The sequence below is a fragment of the Astatotilapia calliptera genome, chromosome 3, assembly GCF_900246225.1.
Source record: "Astatotilapia calliptera chromosome 3, fAstCal1.2, whole genome shotgun sequence".
NCBI classification, from domain to species: domain Eukaryota; kingdom Metazoa; phylum Chordata; class Actinopteri; order Cichliformes; family Cichlidae; genus Astatotilapia; species Astatotilapia calliptera.
The window spans coordinates 27929718-27943421 of record NC_039304.1 but is presented as its reverse complement, the minus strand read 5'-3'; the positions used below and the strand labels follow the sequence as shown (position 1 = coordinate 27943421).

The following is a 13704-nucleotide window of genomic DNA, read 5'->3' as shown; positions in this document are numbered from 1 at the left end:
CGATCTTCCTGGCCTTGGTCCAGCACCGCCTGCTGTAGATTGAGTGCAGGTCAGGGAGCTCGGAGCGGATGGTGCGCTCAGCTGACCGCACAACCCTCTGTAGAGCTCGTCTGTCCTGCATGGTGCTGTTCCCGAACCAGGTTAAGATGTTTCCCGTCAGGATGCTCTCTATGGTGCACGAGTAAAAGTTCCTGAGCACCTTGGTGGGCAGTTGGAAGTCTCTCAAGCGTCTGAGGTGGTAGAGACGCTGTCGGGCCTTTTTCACCACGGTGTTGATGTGACAGGACCATGACAGGTCCTGCGTGATGTGAACTCCGAGGTATTTGAAGCTGTCCACTCTCTCCACTGGGCACTCGTTGATGACGGGGGTCTGGTAGTTCCTCTCCTGCTTAGTGCTGAAGTCCACTATCAGCTCCTTTGTCTTACTGACGTTTAGAAGGAGGTTGTTCCTCTGGCACCAGTTCTCCAGATTCCTAATCTCCTTCAGGTAGGCCGTCTCGTTGTTATCAGAGATCAGGCCCACCACGACGGTGTCGTCAGCAAACTTGATGATGGTGGTGGAGCTGGTAGTGGCCACACAGTCATATGTGTACAAAGAGTACAGCAGGGGGCTCAGAACATACCCCTGGGGGGCTCCAGTGCTGAGAGTGGTGGAGGCTGAGACATGTCCGCCCATCCTTACTGCCTGTGGTCTGCCAGTTAGGAAGTTGGAGATCCACTGACACATAGATGAGCTGAGTCCCAGATGCTCCAGCTTGGTGGTGAGTGTGGAGGGAATTATGGTATTAAATGCAGAGCTGTAGTCTATGAAGAGCATTTTAACATAATTCCCCCTTCTAGTGTCCAAGTGAGTGAGTGATGTGTGGAGGAGATGAGAGATGGCATCGTCTGTGGAACGATTTGGACGGTAAGCGAACTGTAGTGGGTCCAGTGTGTCTGGTAGTGAAGAAATGATGAAGTCTCTGACCAGGCGTTCAAAGCACTTCATCACTACTGAGGTGAGGGCTACAGGGCGATAGTCATTGAGAGAAGCAGGGTGGGGTTTCTTCGGGACAGGAACAATGATGGACTCTTTGAAGCATGTGGGGATCACCGACTGAGATAAAGAGATGTTGAATATCTCAGTGAACACAGGAGCTAGCTGGTATGCGCAGTCTCTTAGGATACGACCTGGGATGCCGTCTGGTCCTGCTGCTTTCCTGGTGTTCACTCTCTTGAAGGCTCTCCTTACTTCATGCTCGGAGATGACGAGCACGTTTCTGGTGCTGGCAGTATCTTCCTGTCTGCAGCCGTTAGCGCCGCTAACACTAGCATTGTTGGAGACCTTAGCTGCAGCCTCGAAGCGAGCATAGAAAGTGTTCAGCTCGTCTGCCAGAGTCACGGCCGCGTTCGTCATACCGGTTGTTGGTGCTTTATAGTCCGTTATTGTCCTTAGTCCCCGCCACAGGCTCCTAGAGTCACTCTGTTGGAGTTGTGACTCTAGTTTCCTCCCGTAGCGCTGCTTCGCCTCTTTCACCGCCCTCCGCACGTTATATGACGCGGCTTTGTACGAGTCCATGTCCCCCGTTGTGAGTCCCGTGTTGTAGGCAGCGGTGCGGGATCTCAGAGCGTCGCGGATGGTTTTATCCACCCACGGCTTCTGGTTGGGAAACGTTGTGATAGTCTTTGTCTCCACGGTATCATCCGCTAGTTTCCCGATGAATCCCACAACCGCTTCCGTAAACACGTTGACATCATCATCGGAGCTGTTTCTGAACATGCCCCAGTCTGCGTCATCGAGTGTGTCCTGTAACGCGGCCACCGATTGATCCGTCCAGCGCGCGACCTTCCTCTGAACCGGAACTTTCTGTTTCAGCCTTTGTTTATATTTTGGCATGAGGAAGATGGCGGCGTGATCAGATTTGCCAAACGGAGGGCGGGATTGTGCCTTGTAGCCGTCCTTGACCGTAGTGTAGCAGTGGTCCAGTGTCCTTTCACCTCTGGTGGGGCAGGAGATGTGTTGATAAAAGTTCGGCGCTGCGCGTTTGAGGTTGGCGCTATTAAAGTCCCCCGTCACAATAAGCGCAGCGTCCCGGTGTTGTGTCTGGTGCTGTGTGAGTGCCTCATGCAGCTCGCATAAGGCGGTGACCGTGTCCGCTTGTGGTGGAATATAAACGGCACTTATAATGACCGATGTAAATTCCCGAGGTAGATAAAAAGGACGACACATGATGGACAGTAGTTCCAGATTTGGTGTGCAGGAGCGTGTGAGAGGAACAACGTTCGCACTGTTGCACCAGTTGTTGTTCACCATTAAACACACGCCGCCTCCCCTTGACTTCCCCGAGTCCCGTGTCCTGTCCATGCGGTGAACCGAGAAGAACTCGGCCGGCTGGATGGCGTGGTCCGGCACCGCTGGGTTCAGCCATGTCTCGGTGAAGCAGAGGAGATTGCAGTCCCGAATGTCTCTCTGGAACTTTATCCTGGCCCTGAGGTTGTCAAGCTTGTTCTCCAGTGACTGGACGTTGGCGAGCAGGATGCTAGGCAGAGGTGTGCGGTGTGCACGAGCTCTCAGCCTGTTCCTGACGCCGGCTCGCTTCCCTCTAGGCCGCCGCCGCTTCCCTTTGTTCTCCCTCGAGATCTCACTCGGCCAGCTCGGATCCGGAGTTAAAAACTTCGAATTGTGAGTACATTGTATACCAATAGAAACAAGAGTGTCACTGTCATACCTAATGTACCCAATGGTGATGATTTTGCCGATTTAGAAACGCTGAAAACTAACTTAAAAAACAAAGAAAAAGTGGTTGGAGCAGTCGTGACGGCAGCCGACCTCACCGGCGCCATCTTCATTTCAGATTGGTTAACCTCAGACCTGCGTAAACAATATACAAAGCCGCAAATAAATCTTTGTCCCACAACATTCAGAACTTGTTCCAAATAAGACCAAAAACTCATGACTTCAGAGGAATCCTTATGTTCAGCAAGCCAGTGGACAAATGTAAAATATCAGAGCATTACAGTCATGGGAGTTAGTGTGTGGAACACCTGTACAGATGAAATCAGGAAAAGTACGTCAATACAAAATAATAAATTGCATCAATATAGGAAATCTTCCTTTCAGTGACTGAAAGAGCAAAATACCCCAATAAATTATTATTGGGATAACATGTTCATCAACGTTAATTGAACAATTCAAGAGCAATGTGATGTTACGGTATAGAAAGTTGTGCATGTGTGGCATGGTGGCCAAGTGGAAAGGCGTTGGTCTCGTAAACCAAAGATCATGGGTTCAATCCCCATCCGTGCCTTTAGTGCCTTTGGTGATCAAGTTGCTTTGAGTGGTGCAAACACTCTACTCCCAATAACCAGAGACATTAAACGTGACTGTGGTGCAACAACATCGCTATTGTTGGCGCTTTACTCAGTGTGAATATCAGTTTCCTTTACTCACAGGTTTAGATATTTAACAGAAGATAACTCACATTGTGAAGAGTCAAAGTGGACGATCCAAACAGGATATCTGACAACAGGAGACATTCACAAATGCATATTTACACTGATGATTCATATTAATGTTAATAATGACAAATTAAATAATTGGTTGAAACAATAAAGGGAAAGGAGAGTCTTCTAGTACAACAATCATTTTTGCAATTGTTCATCCAAACACTTTTTTCTCTGTTTCCAACAAACCCACAAAAAAAACAAACAAACACACTAATCTAAAAGAAATTCATTGGATTAAAGTTTTAATGCGCCTGCAACATGTTTATTAAAATTGTCTAATGTCTGCGACGGCATCTTCTCCCACGTCAGCGGACACCGGAGGCCTTGTGGGGTCTCCTGCGTCTGCGAACGGGGCGAGTAGACCTCGCATGTTTGCGTCAATACCTGCGTCGTGGCATTGTCCGAAACAGCGGTACCTGCTCCGTCTCATGGGTTCTATTTCACCTGACAACATCAGTGAATCACTGATGTTGTCACTATTGGTGATGCTATACCTTGTTTATAGCATAATATCTGAACTGTGATGTCATTGTGAAGTCACCCTGCAATGTGATATCAACTGAAAGCTCATAACCGAAGCAGAGCAGTCATTTTGTTGTGACCATGTAACCAAGAATGGATGCAACCCTTTCTCCACGGCGACTGTGGTAGAATAAGAAAAATCTTCTCTGTTAATTTAATCTTCTGTTTAATCTTCTGATTAGAAGCAAAGCAGTGTATAAACACACATCCGTGCAGAGTGTGGTCATTAACAGATTAAAGTTTTCCATCACATTTTAAGTCAATATTATCATTTCAGAATAAACTTTGTCCAAACTCAATTCAAACCTAAATAAAGAGGAGGATTCTCACTCTTGGTCTCAGACTCTCAGGGCTCCACTGCATGTCAGAAAAGATGTTATACCTCCTTCAGCACACTGATATGGCAAATTCAGCTGATGTTTCATCAGAAAGAGTCTTTCTACAATAAAAACCTCCAGGAAGTATCGGATCAGTATTTAAACTCAGCTTAACATCATGGAAGCAGTAAAGCAGAGGGAATAGCAATGAATGGCACATAACAAGAGAGGAGATGCTTCAAATGAAGTGAAAGGTTTTCAAAGAAGGTCAAGATTCATTCATTACTGAATCATTAAATACTACACATGAATCAGAATCAGAATACTTTATTGATCCCTAAGAACATTTGTCATGCAGCCAAGTTACTTACACTGGAAACAACATCAGCAAGAAGAGATATAAGGCTGTGTATAACTGTAAAATAAAATTACTGATTTATGTGCAATAAAATAATATAAATCACACACCAAAGTACACACAGGACGTTTTATTAGTAAGTTACAATGCAGACACATGCACTGCCAAGGACATTTAAAAAATAATGCAATGACATTTCATCATGTTTCATTTAAACAAGTTAAGAATCAAGCAGTGAATTGAGAAAACATTTGTTCTGTTTATAACAATTACAAAATGTATGACTGAACACAGATGATGCACTTTACTGCACATAGAAAATAAACCTAACTGTAGAAAAACATACCCTTTTCTTTTGACAAACACTTGATGATACAAATGTGTTTGCAGTGACTGACTCGCCTGAGCCACAGGTTAAAAGGTTAAATGATGTTTATCGTCTCACACAGCGTGCTCTTTGGAAACTTTTTCAGCGCAGCAGTTTGAGAAAATATCATAAGCTGTCTGGATATCACCGGTGAGTGTGTGAGTCAGCGGTGTGAGCAGGGATTCCTTCAATTATGTCACGAACGCGGAGCTCGGATTATGAATGACTGGGAAGCATTACGCTCAATGGATGCCATAGGGCTTTGGAGTTGTCACACCGCAATGCATTGTGGGAGAGTGGCACCATTTTAGCAGGCCACGAATCAAAACAAACACACTGTTGGAAAGAAGACCGCTACGAACCATACTTAAAAGCAGCTCAAAAGAAAAAGGACTTTATAGAGCCAGATTGCGTCCAGATGCAAAGAGACGGTACTTGCAAAAAATAGCCTGCTTTGGAAATGTGGACCCGTATGAAACACGGCAGTGGAGTAGAAACCCTGAAGAACAACCGGTATTGACTGAGCCTGATATATTCTCGTACCTCGTCTGTGGAGTCAGCGCATACACGGCGCACCAGTTTATAAATCTCTGTAGGCGCACATGCAATTCACCAATGGTTGGGTACAAGATTTGGCTATTTTTAGACCACGTTGTGAGTACGCCGTCATTCAAACAAAGGGAAGTCAGCTCGAGTACAGCGAGTAAAATGCGTTTGATTTCCCTCCAAACATTCAGATTAGTGCGAGCATAAATTCATTCATGAGGGGAAATTACAGTGAGAACATGTTGAGGCTCTGTTAGATGGATAACATAGTGAGTTCAGTGCATTGATGTGACAATGTCCTGAAGGATTTTGTCATTCTCTCTATGGTTAAAGATATTGCACTAATTAATTCATATTTATTTTAAATAAATCCTAATTACACATCTTGCTTCCATATTTGTGTGCTGTGTCACTAAAAATACATTGTTTTAGTTTTTTACATTGATTAATGACCTGCAGAATCTGTGATTCATAATTGTCACTTAAAGTCAAACTTTATGCTCCCTCTTGAAAGTGATTACATCCTTGCATTACATACTTTAGATTCGTTTTTGCTGGCAGGTTTAAAAAAACAAGACAAAAACAAAACAGGCAGATTTAGAATATAACATGCAGCGTTCTATAGATGGATACATAAAAAGATTAAAAATTACATGTATGTGGCAACTTTCTAAACACTTTGTTACATTTATGATAAATGGATTTGAAAGTAGATCAAATACATTTGTGTCGGTCTTGGCTCATTAAAGTTGTTGTCTTAAATTAACTTTGTGTGTTTCAGGTCCTGCACTCTCAAAGACTGAATGAACCAGCATTGCGGGCATGGGTCATAGTGAGCATCACAGGGAAGGTTGAACTGCACCTGTATGGCCGGAGTCGCAGAGACCTGCAGTCGTGTCGCTGCTCTTCTGTTTAAAGTAGAAGCAACAGTGTTGATCCGTGGCACAAGGACTGTTACAGATGAACCTGCATACTGGGTTTTGCTGGGTGATATGACCAAGATACAGCCAGAGGTTGGCCATAAGATAGACTTCTCCTCTTCAGCTGCCCAAAAAAAGGCTCTCAATCAAAACATAAACAGACCATCTGTAGTGACAGGTACAAGAAGCCGTCCTCAAAACAGAAAAATTCCACCTGCTACTATGGAGGAGTTGGATCAACTGATGGGAAAATATTTCTCCAAGCAGAGTTCTGTTCTGAATAACCCATAATGTTGTATTTAGGGGGGCATGTAAATACTTTGCATTTACTGAATATGTACTTACTAAGTACCACTGTTCAAAAAGTTGAATAAAGAAACTAATGTTTTTTTATTATCAAAAGCACTTTGTAGAACATCACATCAGTTACAATGTAGAATCCATGTTGTTTATAGTTTACAAATGACAAAATGTTCACATAAAATCATGACAGCATTTAAATAATATCATCTGCTACTAGCATTTTGTCATTTACTGTCTCTTTTGAAAACGTATCACTACATATACAGCACAAGACCTTTAAGAGTATTTAACGAGAGCATTTTCCCCTGGTTTTACTACCACACTGGGGAACATGTTCACCAAAACGCAGTTGGAGCCCAGTCACGATGTGTTTCATCCATTTCACAGGCTGGTTTGCCGGTGTTCCAGATCTACTGGCGTTTAGATCAACTGGCGTTGGTCGAACAGATGTGTGGCAGTCTTGCGTTTCAGGAGCTGCTACCGACAAACCAGCAAAAAAACGCCAATTGTGTCATCTGTGACACTTGTGAGGTTGTCTCAAACACACTCCGTCAGTCTTGATGCTGTTGAACAACAAAATGTTTAAAAATGTGGCGAGTTTACCTGGTGATATCCTCATGCGCGACGCGATCGCGAAAACAGCAAACAAGTAACACCACGCCGATGTTGTTCACAGGACAGCAAGAGTAAACGATCGGGAGACTCTTGTCATCATTATCGTTCCCCTCGCACGGTTTATTTCTCCGGTTTCAGCGTTTTTGCTTCACAACTACAGCGAGCAGTTTACTTTGTGCACTAACATGGACTCGAGTCAACCAGCGCCACCTCTGGCCAAGTGCCACAGCCTACAGCCAGATCAACCTGTGACACACATCTGCAGCACGTTTGAATTCGTGTCATGCACATTTGTACCTTTCAATTGTGTCTGTTTGTGCGTCATGCAAATAAACCTTTGAAATGAATGAAATGACACTAATATTTCACTAGTGTTGTAACATCACATGTCGTTAGTGTAGTCTGTCTGTGTCTTTACTCTGCAAACGAACATTTTAGAGTTGGTTGTTATATACAGTCTGTATAAGTGTGGTTAATCAAATAAACATTTGTAAGGAGATGGCAGTTACTGTGAATGTACAGCGGGTGATTAGTAATAAACAGTCAGACAATGACTCTGACAATCTCATTCAATCTTGCAGATTGCACCTTCTGTGGAAAGTGGTACCACACAGTGTGTGTGGACTTCCCCTGTGCAGAAGGCAACTACAAATGTTGTGGGTGCTAAATAAACAGAAACAAATGATCCCTGTTGTCTTTGCTTACTGATTGTTTTTAGTGTTGACAATCCACATTGCTGGCATTGCATCTTTCAACATGTTTGTGGGTAGATTTGGATGTACAAGGGGTAAGTGCAGCCACTCAGCCTCTACTCACTGTGATCATAGCAGCAGGTGTGTCACAAGTTAATCTAGTAGTAGGCTATGGTATGTGGCCACAGGTGGCAGCAGTGGACTGACCTCCATTGGAGACTGCTCCAGCTGCTGTGTGATAGTGGATCTGCTACAAATCGAAGATCATAAGCAAGTTTTGGACATTAACCCTTGTATTATGTTGAAGAACAAACAATTGACATTGATTTTGTTGCGGGTCATTTAGATCCGTACTGTGTAAATCCACTCAGAATTGTCAAGAAACTGCAATAAAACAATAGCAACTTTATTTCCCATCAGATAAACATGTAGAACACAGACATACAACAGTTAGACTTTCCATAACTATTTTAGGAACAATTTGGTTTTTCGTTCTTACAAACACATTTCTTTTGAACTTTCCCAATGTTCACAGTTTTCCAATGTTCAACATTTACAGTTTTGTCCACATGATGGACAGAATGTAACTGTGTGCTTTCTGCAGATGTACTTCTTGCATTTCTCACAAAAAGTGCTTGTTTTCAAACAGGAACCTTCCTAACTAAGATTTAAAACAAAAGATTTCTACGTCTCCTCCAGTCTCACAAACAGATGACAAACCAAGCGACACACCTGAGTCACTGACTTTCTTAAATCCACTCACTCTCACTGGCTGTTTATTACTAATCACTGTGTAACTGCTGTGAATTCACAGAAACTGCCGTCTCCTTACAAATCTTCATTAGATTAACCACACTTATACAGACTGTATATAACTCCAGCCATGTTGATGGATTGCCTATATTGGCTGGAAATATTCATTTCCAGGGAAAAGACACAGGCAGACGATGCTTACAGGATGTGATGTGACAACACTAATGAAATATTAATGTGTCATATTTGTCCAAGGTGTATTTCATTGTTATGGAAAAAGAGAATATTAAAATCATGATGACCAATTGGAGTGGTGATTTCTATGACTTTGTGTATATAATTTGGAATTTTGTACAAATGTAGGCCAATAAGGAATATATGATATCATCTCATTCATTTCAAAGGTTTATTTGCATGACGCACAAACAGACACAATTGAAAGGTACAAATGTGCATGACACGAATTCAAACGTGCTGCAGATGTGTGTCACAGGTTGATCTGGCTGTAGGCTGTGGCACTTGGCCAGAGGTGGCGCTGGTTGACTCGAGTCCATGTTAGTGCACAAAGTAAACAGCTCGCTGTAGTTGTGAAGCAAAAACGCTGAAACCGGAGAAACAAACCGTGCCAGGAGAACGATAATGATGACAAGAGTCTCCCGCTCGTTTACTCTTGCTGTCCTGTGAACAACATCGGCGTGGTGTTACTTGTTTGCTGTTTTCGCGATCGCGTCGCGCATGAGGATATCACCAGGTAAACTCGCCACATTTTTAAACATTTTGTTGTTCAACAGCATCAAGACTGACGGAGTGTGTTTGAGACAACCTCACAAGTGTCACAGATGACACAATTGGCGTTTTTTTGCTGGTTTGTCGGTAGCAGCTCCTGAAACGCAAGACTGCCACACATCTGTTCGACCAACGCCAGTTGATCTAAACGCCAGTAGATCTGGAACACCGGCAAACCAGCCTGTGAAATGGATGAAACACATCGTGACTGGGCTCCAACTGCGTTTTGGTGAACATGTTCCCCAGTGTGGTAGTAAAACCAGGGGAAAATGCTCTCGTTAAATACTCTTAAAGGTCTTGTGCTGTATATGTAGTGATACGTTTTCAAAAGAGACAGTAAATGACAAAATGCTAGTAGCAGATGATATTATTTAAATGCTGTCATGATTTTATGTGAACATTTTGTCATTTGTAAACTATAAACAACATGGATTCTACATTGTAACTGATGTGATGTTCTACAAAGTGCTTTTGATAATAAAAAAACATTAGTTTCTTTATTCAACTTTTTGAACAGTGGTACTTAGTAAGTACATATTTAGTAAATACAAATTATTTACATGCCCCCCTAAATACAACATTATGGGTTATTCAGAACAGAACTATGCTTGGAGAAATATTTTCCCATCAGTTGATCCAACTCCTGCACAGTAGCAAGTGGAATTTTTCTGTTTTGAGGACGGCTTCTTTTACCTGTCACTACAGATGGTCTGTTTACGTTTTGATTGAGAGCCTTTTTTTGGGCAGCTGAAGAGGAGAAGTCTATCTTATGGCCAACCTCTGGCTGTATCTTGGTCATATCACCCAGCAAAACCCAGTATGCAGGTTCATCTGTAACAGTCCTTGTGCCACGGATCAACACTGTTGCTTCTACATTAAACAGAAGAGCAGCGACACGACTGCAGGTCTCCACGACTCCGGCCATACAGGTGCAGTTCAACCTTCCCTGTGATGCTCACTATGACCCATGCCCGCAATGCTGGTTCATTCAGTCTTTGAGAGTGCAGGACCTGAAACACACAAAGTTAATTTAAGACAACAACTTTAATGAGCCAAGACCGACACAAATGTATTTGATCTACTTTCAAATCCATTTATCATAAATGTAACAAAGTGTTTAGAAAGTTGCCACATACATGTAATTTTTAATCTTTTTATGTATCCATTAGGGCTGCACGATAAATCGAAAATTTATTGTCATCGCGATATCAGCCTGCGCGATGGGCCCATCGCAAAAGACGGCGTAAACTGCGATAATTGGGTACCTTAAAATGTTTACACACGTGCTGTAAAGAATTTACCAATCAAAGAAATCCATTTACACATTTGACCAGTCGAATAGAGCCCTTCACGGCATTAACCAATCAAATGGATTAGAGGCCCGCCTCCTACGCAGGTCGGGCGCGAACAACGCTGCAGCAACGAGTCAGAGTTGTAATGGCTGAGAGCGAGACGCGTGACGAGAATGCTACTGAACTCGTGGCTAAAAAAAAAAAAAAAAACAAAAAAAAAAAAATAAATAAAAAAAAAATAGTACCTCACTTATTTGGAGGTACTTTGGATTTGATAAAGACGACGTTCTCCAAACACAGGTACTCTGCAAAACTTGCCGAACACTCGTGGCAACCACCAGAGGAAACACGACTAATCTCCACCATCATCTTCAATATAACCACAGAGAACTGTTTGAAGAGTTCCAGAAAGATAGGGCTAGCCAAACAAAGGTTGCTAATGTTAAGACAAAGAGCGCAGCAGTCCAACAGCCGTCTCTGTATCAGAGTTTTTCAAGTGGAATTCCTTATGAGAAAACGTCGAAGCGGTACAAAGAAATAACAGAGGCCATTACACATTTTTTGGCTAAAGACATGATGCCTATAAATACAGTTAGCAGAGAGGGCTTCACCAGTCTGATACATAAAGTGGACCACAGATACCGCATCCCCTCACGAAACTACTTTTCACATGTCGCCATTCCACAAATGTATGAAACATGCCGCAAGACCGTCATGTTTGAACTGAGCCAAGCTGAAAACTACGCAAGCACTACAGACCTATGGTCAAGTCGTACAACGGAACCATATATGAGTTTCACAGTGCACTTCCTCACCGAAGACTTTGAACTGAAAACACGGTGTCTAGAGACTGTGTATTTTCCAGACTCCCACACTAGTGAAAATATAGCCCATGTATTACGTGAGGTGTTAGCCAGCTGGGATCTTAAAGAAGATCGACAAGTGTGCATCACCACAGACAACGGTGCCAATGTTGTGAGAGCCACGGAGCTAAACAACTGGGTCAGACTTCAGTGTTTTGGACACAGGCTGCACCTTGCAATCGGTAAGTTTTATTCAAGGCAGATCTTTTTAGCAATGAAAATGTGCTATACATTATTATCAAATTGATATTGATAAGGATAATGTTACCTTTTTAGACAACTTTAGTTATAAATTTCAATTAGTTTTTTTTTTTAAAAAAAAGGTTTTAAACATGACAGTTTTTTTGTTTCCTCTTATTTCTCCAGAAAATTCTATCAAAGATGATGCCCGCATTGCCCGAGCCATTGGACTTTGCAAAAAGTTAGTTGGACATTTTTGCCACAGCTGGAAAGCAAAGATGGCTCTGAAAAAAGCACAGCAGAAGCTTAACCTCCCAGAGCACACACTCATCACAGAATGCCCAACCAGGTGGGGTTCCAGGCAGAAGATGATTGAGAGAGTCCTGGAGCAGCAGCGGGCCATTTCTGATGTCATCTCAGCAGACAAGAAATCAAGACACTTGATTCCTACTTGGCAGGATCTTGAGGTACTGGAGTCTGTCAACCAGGCATTACACCCCCTGCAAGACTTTACAGATGCCCTGTCTGGTGAGAGCTACGTTAGTGTTTCATATGTAAAACCAGTCCTTCATCTGATGAAGACGTCGGTGCTTGCAGAGAAGGAAGAAGACAGTGATTTGACAAAATCAATTAAGAAGAAAATCCTCGAGTACCTGATTACTAAATATGAAAATCCAGCTACCCAGGAACTTATGGACATGGCGTGCTTCATGGATCCCAGATTTAAAGTCAGCTACACCAGCACTGATCGAGTCTCAGACATCAAGACCAGAGTGATGTCAGAAATGGAAGCAGTGGCACAGAAGGTATTCATGCATGCTTATATATAAAACCTTTCAATTCATATTTAGTCCAAAATGTTTACTTTTCTTATAATCTGCTTTCTGTTCCAGGAGAGAAGCTCCGCTGAACCAGAGGCCCAGACAGATGATCCACCCAGTCGTCCCCTGAAGAAGGCAAAAAAGTCCCTGGGCAGTTTCTTCAAGGCAGCTCCAATCCCTACCTCCTCTTTTATGCATCTCTCACAAGCTGTTGAAGCTGAGCTTAACAGCTACTTGCTATCCACGGCCATAGACAGTGAGGAAGACCCCTTGGCATGGTGGAAACTCCACAAAATGACATTCCCACAGCTAAGCAAGCTTGCAAGGAAGTATCTCTGCATACCTGCAAGTAGCTCACCTTCAGAGAGACTTTTTAGTACATCAGGAAACATAGTAACATGTCAGCGCACATGTTTAAAACCTTGGAGAGTAAACATGTTGGTTTTCCTTAACAAGAACTTGCCATAAAAAACATTCACTCAGGAAGGATGAATGCAAGATAGAGAAACCTTTTTTTTTTTTTCAAAAAATTACAAAAATACACTACCTACATTGTTCTTAATTGTTGATAATATTAGTCTTGGCCAGTACGACCACAAAGGTAGACAATTGTTCTTTGGTGTGTTTCCACAGCAAACAGGTTCTTACCTATAGTTTAATCTAGTAAAGTTTCCACTCCAGTTTTGACTTGCATCATAACTACTTGGTGAGTGGTAAAATGATGAACAACTGCATAGAGATAATTTGCAGTATAATTTAAGTTATGTTTATTTAAAACTAATTATAGAGACCGGGAAGGATGTCTTTCAGAATTCAAGCCTCAGAAATTTTTTTATGGGGGCAATGTTTCAATGTTTGACTGCACTTTGTTGTTACACTGCTA

The 13704-nt window shown here is 42.7% G+C and overlaps 1 protein-coding gene and 1 non-coding gene across 2 annotated transcripts; both read left to right on the top strand.

Annotated features, from left to right (window-relative positions):
• Positions 1 to 3215: 3215 nt before the first annotated feature.
• Positions 3216 to 3287, top strand: trnat-cgu (transfer RNA threonine (anticodon CGU)). Its single transcript has one exon. It is a non-coding gene; the product is annotated as a tRNA-Thr (tRNA).
• An 8303-nt stretch (positions 3288 to 11590) lies between these two features.
• LOC113012919 (zinc finger BED domain-containing protein 1-like) lies at positions 11591 to 13441 on the top strand. The gene is made up of 3 exons (XM_026153368.1): positions 11591 to 12002; positions 12187 to 12806; positions 12894 to 13441. Exons 1-3 carry the CDS (start codon positions 11645 to 11647, stop codon positions 13287 to 13289), a joined length of 1374 nt encoding a protein of 457 aa, XP_026009153.1. The 5' UTR covers positions 11591 to 11644; the 3' UTR covers positions 13290 to 13441.
• Positions 13442 to 13704: the final 263 nt, after the last annotated feature.

Excerpts from the sequence above, each read along its gene's own strand:
- LOC113012919 (XM_026153368.1), top strand. The coding sequence starts at position 11,645 with ATGTATGAAACATGCCGCAAGACCGTCATGTTTGAACTGAGCCAAGCT. Across the intron at positions 12,003-12,186 it reads CAGGCTGCACCTTGCAATCG|AAAATTCTATCAAAGATGAT; the intron begins GTAAGTTTTATT and ends TTATTTCTCCAG. Across the intron at positions 12,807-12,893 it reads TGGAAGCAGTGGCACAGAAG|GAGAGAAGCTCCGCTGAACC; the intron begins GTATTCATGCAT and ends TTTCTGTTCCAG.